Below are 25,829 nucleotides of genomic sequence, written 5' to 3'. Positions count from 1 at the left end.
TCTCCAAATACAGTTCTTCTCCCCATTCCATTCCATTCCATTCCTTCCCTTCTGGTCTCATTGCAGTTGATCCACTCTGATCTGATCCCCACTTCCTTGGCCCGAATCCAAAAAAAGAGTGCTCGTCGCTGCTGGGACGCGAGCGAGCAGGCGCCTGAGTGCGTGCGTGCGTGTGGCCCGTAGAGTGGAATGAGCCCGGGTCAGTGTCACAAGACCGACTTGACTGCGCGTCTACCAAACATTTTCCATGCTATCTAAAGAGATGTGTGATTTATTTCAGTGCGCGTGTGTGTACGCGCAAGCGCGTGCATAGACAGTCATACTACACTCACGGGCCATTTCTTTTCCTCTCGCTCTGCCCAGTAAAGCTGGCACATATAATATAAGCACCTATATGCTGTCAAAACATGTAGATAAGATCAGCAAATTGTGTCTATAAATATACATTTTTTAAAAATGGAATGAATCTGGGAGTAGGCTAGTAGGCCCTCAACTCAACTCTGCTCACATTGCACCCAATAAAATCACAGAACCTAAACGTGGTGGTGGTACAGGCGAGGGTGCTCTCTCTCTCTCTCTCTCTGCATCATGCGTCATCGCCCGTGTACAGTTTAATGTATAGTGGTGGTATATTTAGGATTACAGGAGGGACCGGGACCGGGTGATCTTCTCTTTGTTGTACAGACCCCGTGCCTCCTCCTCCTCCTCCTCCTCCTCTATAGCTGCTATGACGCCGAGGCAGCGCACGGACGTAACGGAGAAAACACCGACGCAAATGGGAAGAGGGAGGGGAGTAGAGAGACATGGGATAGAGACACAGGGAGAGAGAGAGACTACGTAACTAAACTACAAGCTCACTGAGTGGCGGTGGTGGACGGCGGTGTGGAAACAAGACAGCGGAATCAATACCGAAAGAGACAACAGTATAACATCACGTTATACGGAACCGGAAAGCAGCAGACAGAGAGACAGACAGACAGACAGACAGACAGACAAGAGAGACGTGACACTGTGGCTGTGTCGTCGGTTATGATTTTTACACGACCACACCGGTAGCTGTTGAAGACCCCGACCATCCTGGCGCAGATCGGCGAATTGTCCGTGGCAACGACTTGGCTGACTTGATTTGAAGACTCATCTCTCCCCACGCACACGCCAACGATGTTTGACATTTTACAGTAAGTGGCCCAACAACACGGTTTGAGGGTGGCCGTAATGCGTGGATTTTTTTTAATCCTCTTTTCCGCGGAACTAAAACACTATACAGTAGCTCTCTGCACGCACAGATCGCCGTCGCAAAGCCCAGTTGCGTGACCACGTTATTGGGGGTGGGGGGGTGAACGGTGAACTGTAAAGCTACGTTTACTTATTCAGTGTACGGACCACCTTGTCCTTATAGGTTAATTATTCACAATTGTAGCCAAATGAATCCCGCATTTGCCTACACTAATACAATGACACTAGCGCCAGGCCACACTGTAATCTTCTGCAGGTTTCAGTTGCTCAGTGAGCTGCAATATTTATTCAGAGATATTGTTTGGCTTTTAGTAGCAAAGTGTTAATGACATCTCAGAAGATTGAGATGTATTTGTGGATTGTGTTGGTAAAGTAGTGTTACACTTGGGTAATTACTGTTGAGTGCTGACTGTCTCTTGGGTTATCAGTGGCGATGCAACTTCTGGGCAAAAGACTTTGGCAACTGGACTTACAGTTTAGTATTTTCACTGAACTACTAATCTATGCCTTAACACAGTGACCTGTACACGCCCCTGCCCTGGCCTCCACGACCAGGGATTGAGATTGCTGACCTTAAAGCATAATCCACTTTTGCAATTAACCTTTTCAGCGGTTTGAGATCAGTATAGGCAAGGTCACCTCTGACTGCTGTTCCTCCTTTCTCCACGGTGTGCCGCATGCCCAAAGCTCTCTCAAGTGAGCTTAATACAGTGTGATGTGCCTCCAGTAGGCCTAAATACCTATCAATCACATGTTAAGAAGACCACAGGTGCCATGTTAAATCTCTGTGATATAAGAAACTTTTGAAAGCTGTTCAATACAAATATTGTCACTTGTCAATTGTGGTCAAATTTGATATTTCAAGTGAGAAAACTATATTGAACAGAGTATATGCCAAGCAACTGTTTTATGTCAGTTGACAGCTGTTTTTAGTATGCTGTGTTATCATTCAAATTCTCTTTTAAGCTCCAGTTAAGGAAACTTTTCATAATAAAACGCCCAAATTAATAATCTTATGGGTTTACTTTAAACCATCCCTTCCAATTAAATATTTAGGCAAGCCATGTTTCATTGTAACTGTTAAGTTGAATGTAAATGTATTTATAATCTATTTATCTTTCTGGACATTATTATCTTTAAATACAGCAACAACCTACTGAGTAAGCAAGAGGGAGAGGTACTGCTGGTTTTACTCTTGTCTGTCCTTCAAGCATTCCTGCGACTGTGACCTTTGGAATGTGTCACAGAGCATAAAGGGGGGAGGGTAGCAGAGTGCTGTGGAGAAATATGTAAAAGATACAGCAGGCAAAGTGAGGCATAGGGTTCGTACAGTACAGTACCACTGAGAGAAAAGAAAGATAGAGTTACAAGTTTTTTCGCTCTCAGTTAATAATTGCCTTTTGGTAGGGCAGTACCTGTGTCCAGTTCTGTCCACTGTCCATTCCTTGGTTGGACACTCCGGTCCTTTGACAGCTGACACTGTGGTCACCGGAAGGGGGTATACGTCAGGTGGTCATTGCCTAGTTGTGGGCTTTGCAATGGTAATCTAAAGAAATAAGACTTACTTCATTTAAAGACAAGTAACACATTTTACTCACTCAGAGAATGTAATGTATAATTAAATGGCCCATTTGGTTTCATGTACACACTCTTGAGTTATTAAAACTGATGACTGTGTGGGGATGTGACTGCAAATGCATAATTGCAACACTTTTACCTATTTTTCAGGTGTCCTGATAGCTGAAGAATTCTACCCAGACTTGGCCTAATCCAAGGTAATAGCACTTCAGTCAGCTCCTACACAAAGACCCAGATAAGTAGGCTCCAAACAGCGGTTCAATAAACAGGTAATTCACCTCTTGTACTATCATATATTACTGATAGCTGATATGCTATGCTGTGTCTCGTTATCATACAGCGTATACTGTTTGTGTCATGTTTCAAGTAAGACTTACCTTATAGGAAATTAGGAATGTAATTGTAGTTAGGGCTCTGCAGTTATTTTCGGTTCCGTTCCAGAGATGTAGCCTATACTATGCTGAGCATTATGCTATAGGTCACCGGTAGGGTTGGGATCCAGAACCGGATCCAACATTGGGGAACCGGAATCGGTTCTGTTTCCGGTTATCACACTGTCAGAGCTGGTGTGTGTTCTCAAACTTGTATCATTTATTTCAAGGACCAGCTTGTATCTCCACGTTTCAAAATAATATGTTCTTTTGTAAATTAAAGCCCTACTTCATAATGTTGCACAAAAGTAGTGAAAATAGCAGATCTACAAGCACACAGCGCCTCGTGGTGCAAAGCGTTTGTGTGCTTGTAGATCGGCTATTTTCTTTGTTTTCTTCTTTTTCTTTTTAAAGAGCTTTTATGCCTTTATTGATAGGACAGTAGACTGACAGGAAATGCGGGGAGTGACACGTGGCAAAGGTCGTCCAGATCGGGAATCGAACCGGCGACGCCGCCAGGCATCCATGCCTTTGTGGCAATGCCTAAGTGGTATGCGCCTGGACCAGTAGGCCAGCGGGTGCCACCAGATTGGCTATTTTCACTACTTTGTCTTATTTTTTAAAATAATAATAAAAAGGAAACAGTTTCGGACATACAAGGTTTCCACCCGTGTCTGATTGGCACAGAACTAATATTCTGTGCCAATCAGAACACCTGTGTTGGTCCTCAACATGGCTGGTGTAGGACTACAAATGCAACCCATGAATTGGGAGAACTACTCTATAACTTTGACTTGGAAATCTGATTTGATTCAAGATTTACCACCCAGGTAATGACATGGAACCCTCGACACAAGCTTGTTTCGAACACGTGATGTCGTTGTTAGGTCTATGCATGTGCAGCAGTCGGGTACGGAGGTGCCAAGAATATACCACTTGGTGCCCCCTGGGAAAAAAAAATGCTTCATGAGCCAATCAAGTGGCAAGTCCCCAACCAGTCAAGGAAACATTTCTATGCTCGGGCCCCTTTTACTTCTCATGCATTCCAATCAGGCCGTCCAATTAATTTACACACAAACCAGGCTTTTGGGCCCTGGTGGTCCGGAGCCCCAGGGCATTTGGCCCAATACTGTTTGGTTGGTAATCCAGGCATAGTAGTATCTGCACTAGGGCCCCTTTTCCACCGAAAGAACTTTGGTTCTAGAACCAGTGCAGTTCAACATTCTTATGAATAATACACATTCTGGGGTTCAGGGTGGAAGTCCACCTTGAGAGGCAGACTTTTTGCTATGGTGTCATTTATTTTATCATTGTGAAATGGCACTGATGAGGGTAACCTGCATACTGTTAATGTTAATTTGAAACAGCAACTTTTTGTTTTAGATATGTCATGTGGTCATTTGGCACCTGTAATAACACTGTAAAGCAGGGATGACAGGGACTGTCAGTGGTGAGATTCACCCTCTCGAAAGGTCACAAGTTCAGCTCTGTCATTGAGTAAACAACCCAGTCCCACTTCAGTAAGGTACTCACTTCTGTGAGATACTGTATTTGTATTAAGCTGTTGGTGGAATGCACACTGGAATGTTGTTTTGTTGGTTATACGTACAGTATGTATTTGATGTGTCTGATAATACCATGTGGGATGGGTCAAATATTGTCCAGACACGAAAATAAAATATTCATTCATTCATTCATTCCCACCCTATTTATTAATTAAACCGTGACATTAGGCCCACTGCCCTGTCTGCACAGCACATTTTGACTCTCACCGTTATCTTGATTTAAAAAAGAGAGAGAGAAGAGAAGGATGTGGTATTTTAAATTTGTTTTTTGACTGAAAAAGCAGGCAGTGTGTTTTATTTATGAAGGTAATCAAGGAGGCACAGGGCACACTCTGTGCCTCCTTGGTATGAACTATGGTATGAACTATGTAAAGAAAGACCCTATCACATTTTATATCTGTGGTCGATAAGCAGCTGCATAGAGACGACCCCCCATTTGGGCTGCAAGCTGCAGGTGACTAAGGACAAACACAAGAAAAATATGCTGTCATTTTGGGACTGAACAAAATCACAAGCATTTTATATTTATCAGTGCAGTGCATCAGTGCAGCATGACCCTGAACTCCTTTGAACTGGAGTTTATGGCAGTAGAGGCACATGCATGGTCACAAAAGCCCCTGTTTCTCAAGGTGGGGGGCCGGGACACACAACAACAACAACAAACAAACAAACAAACACAACCTACTGTTTTCTGTCTATTATTTAAAGCCAGAAATAATGCTGATCTTTTGAGAAGAATGAGTGAGTGGTTCCAATAATCTGTTCATAAATGTATATGGTATGGTTATGTGGAGAGCTAGTGCCATCTGTAACATATCCCCAAATGAAATAAGTAAACAAACAAATATACCAGTAAGACTCCCTAATCGGGAGATAAGCGACCGTTGGTCGCTTATCTCCATAAATAGAGCAAAAATGTGTTTTTCCAAAATCTTCCTGATCCATGTTGTTGACATGAGTGTAGACATACTGTGTAGTGATTTTCGTGATTTTAGGGCAAAATCTGAATCGGCCTCATGGTGGCGCTAGAGGGCCATGTGAGAAATGAGGGGTGGGGTCTCCTCGCCGCCAAGGCGGACGAATAGGTACCGGCCCCGGCTCTCCCGGTCGCTCCTAGCCCGAGTTACGGCATTTTATGTGAGCTGCAGTGGCAGGGGGTCCTCCACTGGGGGCGCCACCACTTTTGCATCCGTTCTGGAGCACCAGGAGTGGGTGGTCCCCGGGAATGCCCCGTGAGCAGCCCCGTTGGGGTGGTCATTTGGTCATTTTTGCACATTTGGTAATTTTTTACACCTGGGGGTCCCCCAGGGACCTGGGGGTCCCCGAAACTCCGGGGGTCCTTGGAGGTTGTAGTTTGGCAGGCAAGGAGTGTGTGTGCAAAATCTGGCATGGATCGGGGCAACGGTTGCAGAGATATGAGCAGGGCAAAAGTGTGACGTGTGACGTGTGACAGAGGGAGTGACGGAGGGAGTGACGGAGGGAGTGACGGAGGGACAGCCGGTGGAGGTTTGGATAGTGTGCAAGTAACTGCGACCTACGGTCGCAATAAACAATGTTATGCACAAGCTGCATGATATTCACTCACTCACTCTCTCACTCACACACACACACACACACACACACACACACACACACTGCAAAAAAGGATTAAAGAAGACCCCATTTCACGAGGGTTAAGCAGAGGTCGCATTTTACCAGTTGGTCCCGAGTTGTCTTGAACGTTATTAGCACACACACTCTTCCCATCTGGCCATGGTCCCCACAGGGACAGTGTGAGTCAACACAGCAGCTTCAATGCTCACTCATAGCCATTAGCTAAGCTGTGTAGCTTCTGAGGCGGTGTATATGCAGGGACCTGTGAGCGGACAGATTCACGTCTGGGGGACTAGTTTTCCCTTACAACTTATGCAATGTTATAACGGCGTTCGCACGAACTCGAGTTGCACCCAGTAACCAGGTAAGCTAATGCACATGCTGCGTGTCGCAAAGGCCATTAAGTTAAGTATAACACTCGGCCCCCTGCCCTGGAAAGAGCTGTTCAGTAGGTCAGGATTAGCTAACGTTAGCTAAGCTAGGCTAGTCACATTGATGGCTAAATGCTACCTAGGCTACTTCAAGCAGCAGTACCACTTCTATGACTTGCAGCAGCTCCGATCTGTCGTTGTTGCTACCCGAGGTTAGGTGGTGTCACTTAAAGATGTTTACACAACTTCATCTGTTATAATAAGTGACTGCTATTGTTTCTACTTGTATTTATATGTTGTCTAAAACTGTCATAAACTCCAGCCTCAGAGCAGAGAGGGGTAATGTTTGACTGAAATGCACATGGGAATGAGCGATGTGTTCTCAAACATGGCTCAAAGAATCTCGACTGTGAGATGAATCTCAAGTATTTTGTCACGTTAATTGATTCCAATGAGGCTCTACGTTTATACAGCCCAATCACCATCTATCTGCTGCCTGCAAAACAATGCTTCAGTTCAACAGTGTTCTAAATCCAATTCCAAACTCTGCTCGGCATAATCTTTCTCCTATAATATTCTATGACACTTTGTCAATTTGTTTTCCTGGCTTCAGTTCCCAAGACTTGGGCACAGAGAGACCCGTTTCTGCTCCCCTTGAGCTAACTTTACTGTAGTGTATTTTATCTATCTATCTATCTATCTATCTATCTATCTATCTATAATGACTGACATTTTCATCTTGATATTATTATGTTGTGTATTATTATTATAACAGGTTAACTAGTCTAATTGTTAGAATAATGTATTTACCCTTTGATTGATAGACGTATTTATTAGAAGTTTGCATAGGGAAAGGTACAGTTTCTTGACAGTACAGTTCATTGGTACAAGGTCAACTAAAAGTAAACTCAGGTAAGCCTTGTGGCTTATTTCCATTGAGATCCTTCTCTTTAGCTCATATAACAATGACAGACAGACAGAACACAGTACTATGCAGTAGATATCATCAGAAAAACAGTTGTAAACAGAAAACAACAATGCAAATAAAAGGTATTTACAATGAAGGGTCAGGGGGAGGGTAAGGTCCAGTTTCGAGTGGCAGCTGCCTGTAAGTGGTTTTTCAGAGCGGTTTTAAAGGAAGTTAGGCATTTACACTCCTTTAAGGCCTTCAGTAGAGCGTTCCACATTTTAGTGGTATAGCAGGAGAACGAATTTGAGCCGTCTCTGAGTTGAACATGGTTTGTGGCGCTGCATCTTGTATTGTAATTGTGGACATCCTTGACGTTTTAGAAGTATTTTGTCAGGTACATGGGTATCTTAGTGGTGTAGTGTATCTTGTACACCAGGCCCATTGCAAGATGCTGTACTCTGTCATCTACTTTGAGACACCCCACGCTAGACTGGTGAAAAGCGGTGAGGTGAGTCCGAGGAGGAAGGTTAAGCAGGACCAATTTGTTTGTTTTGGGCTGTTTGGAGCCTTGTTTTCAGGGCCTTTGGGGCGTCGCGTCGTGATACCATAAGTGGACACCATAGTCATAAAGAGGCTGAATGATTGCAGCCGCTAGAGTCTTCTGTGTATTGTTATTGACCATCGGGGCGATCCTCTTTAAGAAACAAGTTTGTTGGTTGATTTTTTTGATTACCTTTGTAGTCATCTTTTTGCTGGATAGATTAGCCTCAAGGATGCAACCTAAGTAGGTTATTTCGTTTTTTCGTGCTATTACATTGTTACAAACTTTGACCGTGAAGTTATCGACCCTGCTGAGGTTATGGTTTGATGAGGTTAAGAGGATGGATTCGGTTTTTCCCAGGTGTATTGATACTGGATGGTGTTTGTTTCATAAAAATCCACCGTAGACATGTTATGAGCTACTTTCTATCAAGAAATTCAGTTCAGGTGATTATTTTTTTCTAAGTGCTGGAGTCTCGAAGCACTCGTGGGAAATCAGCTGGTTCTAAATGTCACATTCTGTAGGAGACAGCGGGACGTTGCGTTATTGAAGACGAGCGCTTCCAAAGTTCAACACAAAAACATGTCTGCTCGGATTTATTGACAGATAGTAACTCATATAACGTGTCTACGGTGGATTTTTAGGAAACAAACACTTTGCAGATAGAAAGAGGATACTTCAAACTTTCCATACAGCCCCAATATTGGTGAGTTTGACGTTGTTTAATACAATCAGATAGCAAAAAGACTGTTTTTATGCATTGGCTGCCTATGGGAGGTATTGCAAATTTGCAACCCTAGATTCAACCGATTAAAAAATATATCTAGTGTTGCAATTTGCGGCTAGCCCCACTTGTGGTCATTTTAGACTTGTCCGTGGTTACAACGAGATCTATGATGGTTTGAGAGAGCTCACTCGCCCTGGTAGGTTGGGTAATAAGCTGAGTGAGGCCGTTATTGATCACATAGCTTATCGAAGGACCTGAAGACGGGTGCTTCTTATTGTAGCATGTTCCAGTCTCCAATAAGATGTTTTTCCATACCGTCCAGGCGTCCACCTTTGCTAAGCTCTCCTCAAGCAGATCATAGCCCTAGCCTCCTTGCACCCGCCAACAACAATTCTGCCATCTGATACATCATTTTATATAAGCAAATAGTGCACATGCTCATCTCTTAACATTTAATTCGATTTTATTCAACACCTTTCCAGGTGGCAGCCTTTGTAAGACGGTGTGTATTCAGCTTCTGTGGTTGGTTATGTGGTGCTGGTTTGCAGAGGGGTTGTGGTTCAAGCCCAGCTTGTGGTGAGATAGAAGAACACAAACTTCCTGCGTGCGTCCCATTAGAGGACAAGATATTGACCACAATTTGGGGACTTATATGCAATTATTATGTTTGTACAGGCTAGTACATTAATAACTTAAGATTCATGTGGTGGCTATGTAATGTGTTGTAGTCAGTTCTCTAAGCCGGTCACAAATGGTACATAATCGACTGATTAGTTATTTGAGATAATCGCAATTCTTTTGCATAATCGTCAGAATATGTATAAATGTATCTGTCTAAAAATAGCAGTTCTATGTTATTAAATGGGGCCTTTTGCTGACCATTCAGTAACAATGGCTTTTTCTACGTTTAAAGAACCAGGAGCGTGGTCAGGCCAGTGGCTGTGTCCTTTGTAGTTTTCTCATTTTTGTGATAGCCAATATGAAAGCTGCAGGAGACGGTGTGTAGTAGACTAGATAGGCAGGAAAGGCTTTGGGAACATTCGATCCCACGTCAGCACTGGAGTACATGTGGTTCCTTAGGCATAGGCGACTGCTGTAATTATTGCACCATCAACTTGCACAAACCCTGTCTACTTTGACCTCTAGAAATGTCACAAACAGAATTCAAACCCTGCCTATTTTGGGTTTTTGACCCAGACATGTCACAAAAAGAGAATTCCATCCCGGCCTATTTTGACCTCTAGAAATGTCATAGACAAAGACTTTAGAATACTCCAGACCACAATGTCTCTGCAGTGTCATCGGTGGTGGTTGTTACATTTGCTAGCTCATGTTCATTAAACCCAGATAGTTTTCAACTTGTTTTGATCTGGAACTTCAATATTATATGGTATATGACATGCATGATAGAGCCCTTGTAACTAAGCAATAGGCATGCCATTTGTTCATCACCATGTTAAACAAAATAATTTACTAGGCATGATAAAAGTCTACATAGGCCAATTGTTTCTCTAACACTATACATGTTGTTATTGTTAGTGCACCACCTGAGCTTTTTAGTGCAATGTTCTGCTCTGTTGGATTTTCAGGGTGAAAATAGTGAAAGTAATGCTCATGTCGGTCAACAACTCAGTAATATATGTGGTCTTTTGGCTTGTTAAAAATAATGACAGGCAACACATTTGTAACTTATGATATCATGAATAACTGCGAAAAAACGTTACGTCTAGCTGGCCTGAGATCAGTCATTATCCCCAGGTCTACTCTACCTCCACTCCACATGTCTTGTAGTTCTTCTCAGCTATCTTAACTAATGTAATGGGTGTGTACTCCCAAGTTAACCTACTTTATTAAAAAGGTATTTATTACCACAGTCTTATCTTCTTCGATGTAATGTCTTTGTTCCGTTGCACGGCGGTGGCGAGTGATGCTGGCGTGCGAATTATGGATTTGTCCGGTTCAATGGATACCAGATTTTCTATTCTGAGTACAGAGTACATTGGACCCAGTGTTAATTTTGACAGCAGAATTTGATTTAGTTTTAGTCCTAGTCTTTTGAATAACATTTGTTTTAGTCATATTTTAGTCGATTAAATATCCTATGATTTTAGTCAACTAAACTACAGTCGATTTTGTCAACAGAAATGTATTTTGGCCGACCTTGATGGTGTCGTAATGGCTGGTTTTACACTTGGTTGCATGCTGAAAACAGCCGATCTACAAGCTCACAACATGTTGCAGAGCGACGCATTGGAGCTTGTAGATCTGCTATTTTTATAGCACAACACCCGAGGGCAATCACACATAAAAGGAAGGACTTGTCTTTTACTTTTACTTGTCTTTTAGATCTTTTAGATCTACAAGCTTTGGGCATATTCTATCCTTAACACACACCGTATAGGGGTGAAACATCTACATTATCTCTGTTACAGTATATTGGTATTGGCACTGATCTGAAATGGCCTTATTCTTTGGTAGAGGAAATTGTTTCAACATCACAGCAAAGGAAGCTGTGAAGCCGATGGCCTACTTTATTGACAACATGCAGTTTATGAACAGGATACAGTACATTTCTGAATCAGCTGTTTTAAAAAATATATTTAGCTTGTATAGGCTATGTTTGACCATTGACGAAGAGGCGTTCTTTGCTTGCATTTTGCCAGGTTTCATTATTATTAATTTCCCATTGGAGTGTTACACAAAGATGAATGCAAAATTTGATCAAACAAATATCTCTTAACCACAATCAATCTGCCATGTCATTATTGTCAAAAATAGTTTTTCAAAAAATGCAGTACATCTATAAGGTCAATACTTGTGAGCTTGTAGATCAGCTATTTTCAATGTACCTTCCGTGACAAAGTTCAGCATAACAAATACGCTTCCTGTAATTGTCTCAGAATAGTCACAAGTTGCACGAATGCATCATCTAACAACTTTATATCATCTGTCTCGCCCCCTCCAGACATTATGTCTTCCAGGGTGCCACGGACAGATCTCTACATAAAGGCAGAGCCCAGCAGTCCCGAGGGAGGTGTGGGCGGTCGCACCAGCCCCGGCGGGGCGTCCTCGGACTCCTCGCAGAGTGGCGGCGGCGGCGGCGGCTCGAGAGGCGACGGCGGCAGACGCTACTCCCCGCCCCTCTACACGCCGGCCCTGCACTGCCACTTCAAGGAGGAGGCGGGCGACGCGGCAGAGGAGGGCTCCACCGGGAGCGGCGGAGGACGATGCAAGTACACCCTGACCACGCTGCCCAAGAGGCTGTGTTTAGTGTGTGGCGACGTGGCGTCAGGATACCACTATGGCGTCGCGTCGTGCGAGGCCTGCAAGGCCTTCTTCAAGAGAACCATCCAAGGTATGGGCTGTTTACGTTTGACAGTGTACGATATGTAAGCTGTATGTAGGTACATTATGTGTGTGTGTGTGCTGTACTGTATGTATGTATTGTACAGTATATACACCTCGTGGCTTTAGTCATGTTGCTTCTGCAGAGCTGTACAACGCTGTGCACAACATGTCTATGCAGACTTATGTGATATTAAAGTTTAATGTCTGTCTTTAAATTTATTTTATCAAGGTTATTGCAATCTCATCACCGTTAATTCTAACACTAGGTAAAGCTTTCCTTTTTAAGTACAATTATCAATTGAAAAGGGATTTACACACTTCCTTTTCACAGATACAGTCACAACTGATTGCTTATAACACCTGGAACAAAGTATCCAAGTATGGCTGGCTACACACATATTTGGATAATGACACTTTTGCTCGCAACACGTGTGTATAATAAACACATGAAACGCATGAAAAAACAAGCACAATTTGGCTTTGGTGGAAAAGCAGCTGGTGTTAATCTTTCCACCATGGATATATTGTCCATTTAATGGATCAGAAATAGGTTAAGTCGTGGAGTAGAAATAGTTGGCAGGTGGTGCAGTGAGTAAGGGACCGGGGATGGAGTTCTCTGGCTGCCTTGCTGAAGTGCCTTTGACTAAACATTAAATCCTAAGCTCCAAAGGGCATTGTACTGTGGCTGGCCAACCCTGTGCTTGGATCCCTCCACACTGAGGGAGGCCAATATCCAGAAGAAAAAGGGGAAAAGAAAATATTTTCTATTCAGGAATCGATGGCTTACTGCCATACAAAAAGGTGTTAAAATTCACATGGATTACGATTCGTCATTCTCATTCCTCATAGTCTTACATGGGCTCTGAAATAATATTTCACATATTTTAGGAGAGAATACTCCCTGCTGTCCATGCTGTTAAGTCGTTAATTCACTGGCTGTTTTGCTTTCCAACCAAAGGCAACATCGAATACAACTGCCCAGCATCCAACGAGTGTGAGATCACCAAACGACGCAGAAAGGCTTGCCAGGCATGCCGTTTCACTAAGTGCCTCAAAGTAGGCATGCTGAAAGAGGGTGAGTGGCTTTAGGTTGGGCCAGTTTACATTGAATTTAACCACATGAACCCTAGTATCCCTTTTCTGGGCATCTCACAAATTGAATGTCATAACATTCGAGATAAATGGATTCCATTCAGTGAAAATAGCAGATATACAAGCTGTAGCTTGTAGATCGTCTATTTTCGCTAGTTGATGTACAATGAAGTATATAGGGTTTAAGTGGCTAACTAGTGGTAAAATGGGCCACTGCAGGATTGATCACAGCCTGGGCTCAGTCCACTAACCCTGCACTTGCCTGTAACACATGACATGTGAACCATTCTGTTACCTAAAAAGGATCAAATTCAAATTAAGAAGAGGGAGTATTGCTTACACTAAATGGTTATATTATTACAGTGACTAGGCTTTGCATTATTGGGTTTCACTAACGCATAACCAGTAGTTTCATTTAGACAAGTGATTTCACAAATTAACTATTCAGATTTCCTATACTGTACGTTACTTTGGGTTCAGGTAAACTGTTTAGGTATCACAAACTTAAAATGATTAATCAGCCTTTAAAATAATATTTGACCCATTCACCCTGTATTGTCTCGCCATCAACTTCATCTTTCTTTTGATGTGGTAGGGGTTCGTCTCGACCGGGTCAGAGGAGGCCGGCAAAAGTACAAAAGACGCCCGGAAGTGGAGAATGCAACGTACCAGATTGCCCCTATACCACTGAGAAAGGAAGGGGAAAAAGGTACTCTTCGGGATTTTACCTTTTTAAATTGGTATCTTGCATTTTCATGTATATCTTATCCTTCACTGCTGCACCCAGTTCCCAATTATTATTATTATTATTATTTTTTTTACAGATTTTTATCACATTTATATAATTATAATTTCCTTTGTGTCTTTTGTGTTGCATAGGTTCCTCAAACATCATCGTGTCCCACCTCCTGGTAGCAGAGCCAGAGAAGCTGTTTGCCATGCCTGACCCCCTGCAGCCAGACACAGCCCAGCGCACGCTCACCACCCTCTGTGACCTCGCCGACCGCGAGCTGGTTGTCATCATAGGCTGGGCCAAACACATTCCTGGTAGGAGACTGCCATGTTGTGCAGTAATATAGAAGAGTATGATGCATCGTCAAATCGAATCGTTACCTGCTGAATCGTAATCGAATTGAACCGTGAAGACAGTGCCAATGCACACCTCTGTACTGTACATGCATACATGTAAATTTATTGCAACCGTCAGGTTGCAAGTTACTATGAAAACCTCCACTGGCTGTTTGTTCTGGTCTGTCCGTCACGTCACACTTTTGGCTCTACTCTTATCTCCGGTACCGTTGCCCCTATCCATGCCAATTAGCCAGTAGCTATGCCCCTCCCCTAAAAGCTTTTGTCCAAAGCTAGCTTAGCAACCGGCAGCTTGCCAAGGCTGTTGCCAAGGCAAACCTTGGCAAGCAGGAAGTTATTCTAAGCTAGCATTGGACAAAAGCTTTTTGGGAGGGGCATAGCTACTGGCTAATTGTTGCGCACACACTCCTTGGCTTGCAAACCACAACCTCCGCCCCTGATTTCTCACATGCCCCTCTTCTAGTGCCAACATGAGGTTGCTTTTTGCAGACTCTTATCTCCAGCACCTTTGCCCCTATCCATGCCAAACTTAGCACACACACTCCTTTGCTGGCAAACCACAACCTCTGCCCCTGAATTCTCACATGCCCCTCTTCTAGAGCCACCACGAGGTTGCTTTTAATGACACTTATAGGCCAATTTGTGTATAGATGCGACCTTATCTCCCGATTAGGGGTCTTACTGGTATATAAAGGGATGAAACAATAAATAACGCACCAGGTTTTCTAATTGCAAATGTAATGTAATTAGAGTGGTTGTCCCGGTAACCAGGTTCAGTCCCTTCCATGTGTCCTGCTGAAGTGCCAATGAGCATGGCACTGAACTCAGGACTTAATATTAATCTCAGAGAGATAACCATAGAATGTAAGCTCCAGTGTTTGTAGATGATGTAGTGATCTGATATCTCTGGACAAGAAGGACCTAATTGTGTCATGTTTCACGTAGGCCATGACTTTATTATTCATTTGTTTAATTATCGATGGGTCATACATGAATTTAATAGGCAATAGACCCTACTCAGCAAATTTCTCAGCAACTTCCTGGTGCTGACGTCAGCTTTGGAGGGTAAAATAGAAATAGCTGGACTTAAAGCCAACAAATCATTATTTCGAACGGTAAAGTAAATTATACCGCTTTGTGCCTTTTACTATCTTGTGTTCTTGATCATGCTAGCCGTATTTTATACATTACTATTCGGAAATTGCATTAAATTTGCGATTTCTGTGTTGACTCAATGGGATATTAGTCGTTTTTCCCCTTCTACCGTGATGTCAGCGCCAGGAAGTTGCATAACGTGAATTCGGTCAATTCTGCTTATAGAGTGTGGAATCGTGCATGCTATGGTAATGGTAATTACTGCATCAGATCTCTCTGTGGGTGCAGTAGTCTTATGCACATTGCCTGTAGACCACACCATTTCTTTTCCCCCACATATGTTTTATACTTTGAAATATTACCTTACATTTTATGGGACAAGGGGGCCCTGATGGGGCTGAAACCACAGATAGCCGGCCTACTAGACGGTTGACGTCACAGGCTGGCCACATGAGGACTCATATCCACATTGGAGCCACACCGTTCCCATGAGGACCCCAGCCCCAATCACATCCACACCATGTGATTTTTAAAAAATTGAATAGATAGACCATTATTGATCCCATGGGTGGGAAAGTCAGTTGTCATAACAACTGAAAGCAGTAGTAGGCACGAAACACAGAACAGATGGCAGGATTGCAGGATTCAAGAATAAAAATTAATTAACCAATGAGTTAGATAAAAAGATGGGCTGATTGGTTTAGCATAATGTATGAGCTGTTAACATAAATGCAGCATCATGTACAATCTGTTGCCCGTAATATTGGTAACCATCTATCTTCCATGAAAGGATATTATATACTGTCTGTGCAGCATATCGTCACTGTCGAAACCTCGTATCTCCAAGTTTCAAATTTGTAATTTGTAAGTAAAGCACAAGGCCATCGCACAATAGTGAAAACAGCTGATCTACCGCGAGGCGTTGTGTGCTTGTAGATCGGCTCTACAAGCCGATCTATTTTTAAATTATACATTTTAAAAATGATAAATCCAAAACAAATGGTTTTGGACATACAAGGTTTCCACCCGACAACGACGATATGAAGGTGATGTACAGTGTCAGCCAGCTACACAGTGGGAATATGGATAAATATGTACAGTAAATCTACAATGAATATAATGAGGAATATACAATCTATTTACTGTAGGTGGCCTAAGCAGGCATCTAATTCTGATACTAATGTACTTGTATAGTAGTCCATGAGCAAGAGTGCCTGAGTGAGTGAGCAGGAGTCATTAATCCAAGGACAACCGGATGCATTGGGGCTTTATGCTGGGGGACGATGCCTCTGTGGCTGAAGGTGCTTCTCAGCCCCTCTAGCTCATCATAGTGGGTGTGGGAGGGGTTCACCATGGATCGCTTCCACCTTCGTCTTCATCCACCCTTGAATCGCCCTCCTTGAATTCAAGCACTGTGCTTGCTTTTAGATTTTACACACAAATGCATTACTGCAGCTGTTCCTCCTGACTAGCGTTTATTTAATCGTTTACCAAAAATTGGGTAAGACTGCAACATTTATAATGCATTTAAGGCTTCAGTCGATCATTTAATACAGTAATTATTTGACCATCTGTATTTGCCTATTATAATAATAGGTGAAAATCAGCTTCAAAAAAGTATAATATAAAAAGTGGTTAATCAATTCCATGATACAGTATATGATTTAAAAACACAGTTCTTGATTATTCAATCAATTAAATAAAAGGAGAATAATCACTACAAAAATGATTAACAGTTAACAGCACTGAATCTTTGTTCTCCCGGCATGTGTGTGTGCCCCTGCAGGCTTCCTGTCGCTCTCCCTAGCAGACCAGATGTCCGTGCTGCAGTCGGTGTGGCTGGAGGTGCTGGTGCTCGGCGTGGCCTACCGCTCCCTGGGCTGCGAGGACGAGGTGGTGTTCGCCGAGGACTTTGTCCTTGACGAGGAGATGTCGCGCGTCGCCGGCCTGACAGAGCTCAACGCGGCAATCAGTCAACTCGCCAGGCGCTTCCGCATCCTCAACGTGGACCGGGAGGAATTTGTCATGCTAAAAGCCATCGCACTCACAAACTCAGGTACTGACAACGAGCAGCGGGGGCTGGGAATTTATGCAGTCGTCCGCCGTGTGCTTAACCGTTTCTAGTGATTAGGTGTGTTAGAGGGAGGTGTGTACTTGCACTTGCTACATTGTCACTGTCGGGCGGAAATCTTGTATCTCCTTCTTTTCATAAATGAATGCTCTATTTTACGTTGTATGACATTGATTCAGAAAGGTAGCAAAAACAAGACGATCCACAATCTCACAATGCATGGCATTGTCAGCTTGTAGATCTGCTATTTTTTTTAACTTTTTGTACATTTTTGAAAATGCCCAAAATAGGCATGGCAGGTCTGAAGTGTTTCTGTGGCTTCTATAAATAATATTTAACCAATGAAAATGTAACAAGAGCCTGTAACCATACATTGGATTCATTGAAACACACAAGGTTTTTGACTGACAGCGAACAGATGTAGGTGCACATGAGGGCTATATATCACCGCCACACATTTACATTTTCTTCATTTAGTTGAATGCGTTGGCAGGGAAGACTGTCAGTGTTCCTTTGACAGGATTGATTTGTGGGCTTTGAAATAGTGTCATCCTACCTTCATTTCAATCAGCATTTGTAGGAGATTGGCCAATATGGTTATAACTAAATAGCATGTTTAGCTTGGTGTAAAAAAAAAAAGGTTATGCTTTTTTAAAGATTATTTGTGCAGTTTCTCTTTAATTCAGAGCGGGGGAATGACATAATGTTGAATGGAACCAGATGTTGATGATTATGTGGTCAATGGTTAACTGGTCAGCCGCCCCCATAGTAATGATGGTCTTAGCATTTGCACTGTAACGTAAATGCTCACTTTCAATTATAATTGGGAGTTTATGAAATGGAAACCACAGTGGAGGGGAACATTTATTGTCAGATAAACACATTAGTGGTATTCATGCATGTAACACTGTCATATAGACCAGTGGTTCTCAACCTTTCCTTGGAATGTAGGAGTTGAGGCATTTGACTCGGTGAGAATTATAGATTGTCTGTTTTCACAATTTCGGCCTCTTTCTTATATTATTTGACAATTTGGCCAATGTTTGACCAGTTTTTATACTATAGTTTGTTGATTACTTTTGATGCAGTAATGGCCTTTTTATTTTATTTCTTTTTAATTTTTGTGTGTTTAAAAAGGTCTTAAATGTCCTTAAATTGTCACTTCACTGTCATCTGGGGACCCTTCCCCCATCATCTGGGGACCAACCCTAGGGGTCCCGACCCACAGGTCGAGAAACACTGCTATAGACCATATTTACATGGAGGTTCCATAGAGGTTCAGTGCTGCTTACTGTAAACAGTGTGTTAGATCATCCACATAGTCTGCTTGCGTCTCAGAACTTAAGCTGTGTTTGTTTTGGAAATATAAAGGTTCATGTTACCCTGTACCGCAGGTTTCCATTCTTATATACAGTAGTGAATAGCCAGAGACTTAAGCCCCATTCACAATCACACAGTGGCTGAGTCAAATATACCAGGAAGGTCTGCAAACCCTGTTCTTGGTGACATGGTTTGCATTTAGAGATTTATCGATTACATGTTTCCTTCCGATATCGATAGCCGCAACTTGCGCATCGGTCGATACCGAATACCGATCTAATACTAAATGCTTAATATTTTTTTAGGAATAAATATCAATTCCATTAATAATTGCAGCCACAATTTAGTAAAATAATCACGTAAGTCGCACAGTATGATTATAAAACAACCAAATATAAAATGGTTTACTATAAATGAAATGTCACGTGATAAATCACGTGGTATCTGATTGGCCTAGACTGGCATACTTGCCATTACCAGCATTGAATGAATGAAATCTTTATTTTGAACATGTTAAAAATCAGACAAAGTAAAAATAATTTAAAAGCATTTCAGGCAGTATCATCAGCTTGTCCGATAACGGGTATTGATTGATTTGGGAACGACTCTTAGTTTGCACTAGGGCATTCACGAATAGTGATTTTTAGTATTCGACTTATTCGGCCTCAAAGTATTCGAATAGTCGAATATTTGACAGGACTGGCCAAACTGTCAAATATTAAGTAAGCAAGAGGCGTTGCGAGGCGTTGAGAGCATGTAGATCGGCTATTTTCACAATATTTATCTGTGGAACAGACTGAGTCACATTAAATGTAATACCTACAATTCCAAGTGCTTGTCAGGGTGGGGGTCCCCTGTTCAAAAAAGTTTATTTTGGGTGTCATAGCCTAAAAAGGTTTGAGAAACCCTGGTATAGAGCATTAACAAATTCATCCACAAGGGGCATTGACAACTCATTCTTATGACTTCCTATCCTATTATGACTTCCTAGTTTTATATATTATATATTTTTTTAAAGAGGGAAAAAAAAAGCGAATATTCGACTTTGGTGAACAACATCGAATAGTGACTTTGATATTCGAATATTCGAATATTTGGTGAATGCCCTAGCACTGACCGTTGCTGTTCTCCCTGCCACTGTTCTCCAGACTCTGTTTACATAGAGGACATGGAGGCGGTGCAGAAGCTCCGGGACCTCCTCCACCAGGCCCTGCTGGAGCTGGAGTGCCAGCGGCACCCCGAGGACCCTCAGCGGGCGGGGCGCCTCCTCCTCACCCTGCCCCTCCTCCGGCAGACCGCCGGCCGCGCCCTCAGCACCTTCTACGGCATCAAGACCCGCGGCGGCGTGCCCATGCACAAACTGTTCCTCGAGATGCTGGAGGCCATGATGGACTCTCCCTGAGAGGGCTGCTGCGAGGGGGTGGAGGAGGAGGAGACAGGGAAGAAACGGGGGAGCGAAGACGAAGGGACCGCAGGGAAATGACTTTTAACGAATGATGTTTTGTTCGACGAGAATGATTTGAGTGGTTACGTGTGAATGGGGAAGATTTTATTAAGCAAGACTGTTAGCAATTAAGGAACGAGGAGGATCGTCTCTTTTTCCATTTATGCCTACACGCTGAGCAGGATGCGTAGATGACATTATGAGAAAAGAGGGGAGAAAAAAACTGTTCTCATCAGTTATAACTGTCGAGTATTCTTTGACATGCCGCTGAGATCCAGATCAACCCAGTCCAAATGTGGGAACGCAAAAAAACAACACAAAAAAACAACCTACAACAAGAAGTGAAAAGATTCAAAGTGAATCCCCATGGTGCGTTTCCCTCACAGTGTTGACCCGCTGTGAAATAACCACTGAAGAACTTCATTACTAAGGTACTCAAGAACAGACTAACTGTGTGGCTTTTGAACTTTGTGCAAATAAATGCAATATCTTGCTCACAAAAGCCATATTGAAATACCAGGAAAATGGCCGTTGACTGAGGGTCCAGTATGGGGTCAGGGTGACATGTGCTGAGTAGTGCTTGTATTTACAATAGCTTAGTCTGCCTCCATGGGCAAATTTATAGGAATTACTTGCAATATGTTAAAAGCAATACAATGATTGAATTGTTAATCTACACTTTAAAGGTCCCATATTATGGAAAGAAACGTTTCCAGTGCTAGTGCACATTTGTCTCTCTGATGTGCCTATTAACCACGTGATCCCCAGCGTGAACTTGTAGATGTGCTATTTTCGGTCAAGACATTTGGTGTAGACTACACTGTAGAGTGAATTACTAGCTGACCTACAGTAGTATACAGCCCTGGGGGACCCTGGTCAGCTACTGTATTTATTTACTGTAGTGTTTAAAAGTGGTTAAAGCTATAATTACATTTGAATGAATACCAAATGACATTGGTACCAACCAAACCGACCCTGGTTCCAGTTCGGACTCCCAACTGGTTGGTAAAGCCGTTTGAAGCATGGCGCCGCTGCGTCTTCACTGTATTTCGGACCTCGTTGCAAATACCTCTCTATACATCGGTTAGAGTGAAATGGAAATAAAACAAAGGATTGTAGCTTTAACACACCAACTGTGAAATATGAAAAGCCAGTCAGTTTCTTGTGGGTTGCGTAGGTCAGAACGTGATTAAACAAGCTATTGAGATTTTTCCTCCCGCGTCAAATGGGGACTCATTCTGAGCATCTGTGTAGAGACGACCAGCTTCATTTGCATTTTAAAGACAGAAATGGCCTGCATTTTAAGGACTGAAAACGGGGGTATATTATAGGAATGCTAGAATGCATAATCCAAGTGGTATTTTCAAACAATGTCTAAGATGTTTTGGGGACCTCCGACCTATATTATCGTGTTAAAAAGGAGTTTAATATGTGACCTTTAAAATGTGGGTAAAAGGGCGAGAGGAGTTTTGTGTGTTTCTATACAGTAGGAGGCATGGAGAGGGCTTTATCAAAAGCTGTACAAATGGCATAGTCAAAGACCTGCAAATATGAAGATCGTCTACTCAGAAGAAAGAAAAATGTCTTCTTGGAATAATTAGATTCCATATTGTATGTAAAATCCTATAGGTACATAAGAAAACAAACTTCTATACAAGCATACATACAGTACGTGTGTCTCTCCAATCAAAAGCCACGGGAGTGCACCAAGATCAGGGAAACGGACAGCTCTTTGACAAGCCAGTCTAGGTACAACAGTGATTAAAATAAGAGGAATGCAAATGCCTGATTTCTTATTGTTTTTATACATTGTCCTCGTTCACTAGATCCTCTAACCAACTTCTCTGTACTTTATGACAACGTGCTTTTCAAAAATAATGGTGTTAATGGTGACCTATTTCATTTATGCTATACGATTTTTTGCGTCACTTTTTTCTCGGTTTTAGTTGAGGAACCTTTAGGATTTTAACACGATTTGTTAACACGAGAAATGTGAAACCTACCATGTGATGGAACTGCAAGATATCTGTGCTCATAATGGGGTTCGGGGCAACTAGAAATGCAAAAATATTCTTCTGTCTGGAGACGATCCTTTTAGTCATTGTTGTAGTTTGCATTGGTTTGTTTACAAGTGTTTGTGAAAGGTGATTAGAAGCAGCACTCAAGTAACATTTGAACCCTTTGCAAGTTGAATTGGCAGAAAGACCCATCAATGTTGTGGCCATGTGAGATTCCTGTATGGAAACATGTTATCATAAGATTATATTTATAACAAAAATAATGCCAGCAGGTGGGACAGAAAGTCCCACATTTAAATGTAGCTTATGATGAGTTCATTTCTCTTTAAAAAAGCTTGTTTTTTTTTCTCTCTCTAAAGATTTTCCCTTGTAAACAAAATGCTATTGTTTCTTTGTTTGGGACACTCAGAAATGAAACAGTCCATTGGCAATCTTAATATTTGTGTTTAAAAACAATGTGTATTTAAAAAATAATAATCCTCCTAGGGAATAGGGATCCATTTACTGTACGTGGCTTTATACGTAGTTCCTGTGACAAGATGACACTACAGAGGGATTGTTTCAAGATGCAATTTCGTATTGGCCAAGTAGCCTAGCTATTAAACAGTCTTTTTTTTTTTTTTTTTTTTATTTGTCACATTAAACTTGGATGTTGGTTCTTCATAGTTTAAGCTGCACCAACATCTCTGGTTATGAATACCCGAGATGATATTTTAGAATGTCCATTTTATTTTGTTGCTACGGAATCCTGTTTCTTGAAATGCTGTCACTTAAAAAGGTGGCACTGAAGTGTAAGCCAACATTTCATATGATTTTGAATATGTAGCGCACACCCCACAAGCATTGGATTGCATGCCTTGTAGGCCAATTCATTGCATCAGAAGTTGAATCATTATCAGCTTGTTAGCAAAGCTCATTGATTGGGGTTCTCTATAGTTTAATAACAATCTTCAAGTAGTCAGTTGGCTGGCTAATGAACCGTACTTGATAGCTACATTTTCAAAGCCTTCAGTTAATGCAAACTTTGATTCACCTTTGTTCATGACATGTTCGGTCTTGCTTTCTCTGATAATGTTCCTTTTCTCCTGAAATTGTAAAGCAACACGCTCATAGGTTTCAGACTATAACCTATTTTGTGAATTATATTTATATTTTTGTTGTATTCTGATTTGTTTACTGTTATTCTCCATTTAACGTTTAGAATTCTGAAAGGTTCATCACTATAAATATCTGGGTCCAGTTCAAGAGTTTTTGATAGTTTGTTTCCACACAACCCTCAGTGACTTTACAAATATTAATTTTTCATAAACACCACTTTGTCATAGGTACGGTGGGGGTGGGGGTGAATCAATTTGCAGTGTCACTCTTTTAAATAATACTCATTTGTAGTGTCTATTAGATATGTGCGCATTAAATATAAATGAGCAATACAGTTAATTACCAAAACTCTCCCACATTTCCTTGTATAGACACGGTGTAAATTTAACATTGCCAGTTACAATGAAGAATAGCTGTACTAAATGTTATATTATTTAGTTAAAGTTAAAAATCAATGTTTGTATTTTGAAAGACTATTTAAATGATTAAATTCTATTTTTTACTCAATTTATTGTTTGTTGACACTTGCTTTATTTTTTTGTGTGTGGCAATGGCTGTGAATGTCTGTATAGGCTACTTTTGTTTTCATTTAGAAAAACAGTTTGTCGATGTCCATGTCTAAACATGTCCATATTAAAAAATAAAATAAATCACTGTGAAGAAAGGTGAAACCCCATACTTCCTGAACCAACAGGCAGTGTGTTATTGTAGGTGCTTTGTGTTTAATAAAAGGACACGCCAACACCACAAATTATTGGTCTGATTATGTCTTCTTAGTGGTGTGGGACAGGGCAGCGGTCTCACTGCAAAGATTTGAGTGACTATATACATGTACATACACAACGTTTTGCATACATTTTCATGGTTTTCCAAAAATAGTTGTTCTACAAGCTCAGTGCTGCACTCGATGCCGCGCTATGAGCTTGTAGATCTCCTATTTTTATTACTAAAGTATTAAGTGGTTGAAATATAAAGTGATACAGATGCTTTCCAGGTCTAAATGGGTCAAATCTTTAAAGTTGGAACAAAACAAATCCAGTAGTCACACTGATTGCTATTTGCATTCACATGCACAATGCTACTTGGTGGGGAAACTTCACAATTATGAGGTTTATACATTTTACAGAATGCTTACTTCAGCATCATATGGGAAAATGGACTGTTATTGTAGGTTGAAAAATATAAAACATCGATGAAATTGATTTGGCATATGGAGTGAGTCATGCATTGATTAATACCAGTGCTGTAAAGTAACTAAGTACATTTACTCAAGTACTGTACTTAAGTAAAGTTTTGAGGAATTTACTGGAGTATTTCAAAATGTCAGTACTTTTACTTCTACTCCACTACATATCAGAGGCAAATATTGTACTTTTACTCCACTACAATTATTTGAAAATGTACTAGTTACTATGTAGATTTTAATTATTACAAAACATACATCACCCACTTCAGCCTTTTATACCTTTCGGCCATTTGAAAATAGCCAATCAACAATCTCACAATGTGTTGCGATACGTTGCATTGTGTGCTTGTAGATCTGCTATTGTCAAAAGATTTGTAATACATTTTATAAATTTGAGAACTTGTGAAACAGGACTTTCTGCATAATGAGTACTTTCTTCTTTTGATACTTTAAGTACATTTTGATAACAATACTTTTGTACTTTTACTCAAGTCAATTTTGAAATCTGGACTTTCACTTGTAACAGAGTATTTATACACTGCAGTTTTGACACTTTTATGTAAGTAAAACATGAGTTTTACTTTACTGATTAATACACTTTGTCGGGTGACAGTAGCAGTTTGTGTTCCTTGCACACTCCCCGTCCTTGGGGACTCCTGGTACTTCTGGTTCTAGGTCATATACTGGCCTGAGTAAAATGATCACATCTAGGCTTGGTCTCTATTAAAGGACAACTTTGCTTGATACACCAGTTCTCAGACCCCACAACTGTCAATTGAGGCCATTGATCACAATTATTTTACATGTAGCTAAATGCTATTACAGTTTTGCAATAGCAATGGTAGCCTAGATATGAAGTAGGACTTGGACAAGTTTATAAACATATGTAAATTGACAATTCCATATCCAATCATTTATTTCATTTAGGCAATATGATTAATACATTCTTATTTGAAAACATTAATGCTGTACAGTGTTCCAGAGAATGTCAATATATTATGATGGATTTCATTCCAAAATGCTAAATACTCATAATAATTATAAGCTATAATCATAATTATGAGTTAATATTCACGGTTCATCCCAGTGCAGTGGCCACCAGCACTCAGATACTTACTGTACTTACTCTAAACTGTAAAATCTTGAATACAGTACCTGTATGTATTTAACAGTGGA

General features: G+C 41.4%; 1 protein-coding gene across 2 annotated transcripts; it reads left to right on the top strand.

Annotated features, from left to right (window-relative positions):
- Positions 1-880: 880 nt before the first annotated feature.
- Positions 881-23,974, top strand: esrra (estrogen-related receptor alpha). Of its 2 annotated transcripts, XM_080749701.1 has the most exons (8): positions 881-1,178; positions 2,965-3,083; positions 11,858-12,247; positions 13,199-13,315; positions 13,928-14,041; positions 14,212-14,379; positions 17,303-17,572; positions 20,056-23,974. In XM_080749701.1, the coding sequence occupies exons 3-8, from the start codon at positions 11,863-11,865 to the stop codon at positions 20,307-20,309; spliced, it is 1,308 nt and encodes a 435-aa protein (XP_080605827.1). In that variant the 5' UTR covers positions 881-1,178; positions 2,965-3,083; positions 11,858-11,862; the 3' UTR covers positions 20,310-23,974. The 2 variants fall into 2 exon arrangements, with proteins under 2 accessions (XP_080605827.1, XP_080605826.1); XM_080749700.1 differs by lacking the exons at positions 881-1,178; positions 2,965-3,083 and adding an exon at positions 6,577-6,707.
- The last annotated feature ends 1,855 nt before the right edge of the window (positions 23,975-25,829 follow it).

Source organism: Nannobrachium achirus, assembly GCF_963921795.1.
Source record: "Nannobrachium achirus genome assembly, chromosome: 19".
NCBI lineage: Eukaryota > Metazoa > Chordata > Actinopteri > Myctophiformes > Myctophidae > Nannobrachium > Nannobrachium achirus.
This window is presented reverse-complemented; position numbering and strand designations above follow the sequence as displayed.

Bases quoted from the DNA above. Each gene is read 5' to 3' on its own strand.
- esrra (XM_080749701.1), top strand. From the start codon at position 11,863: ATGTCTTCCAGGGTGCCACGGACAGATCTCTACATAAAGGCAGAGCCC. The intron at 12,248-13,198 runs GTATGGGCTGTT...TTCCAACCAAAG, and splicing joins CTTCAAGAGAACCATCCAAG to GCAACATCGAATACAACTGC. The intron at 17,573-20,055 runs GTACTGACAACG...ACTGTTCTCCAG, and splicing joins CATCGCACTCACAAACTCAG to ACTCTGTTTACATAGAGGAC.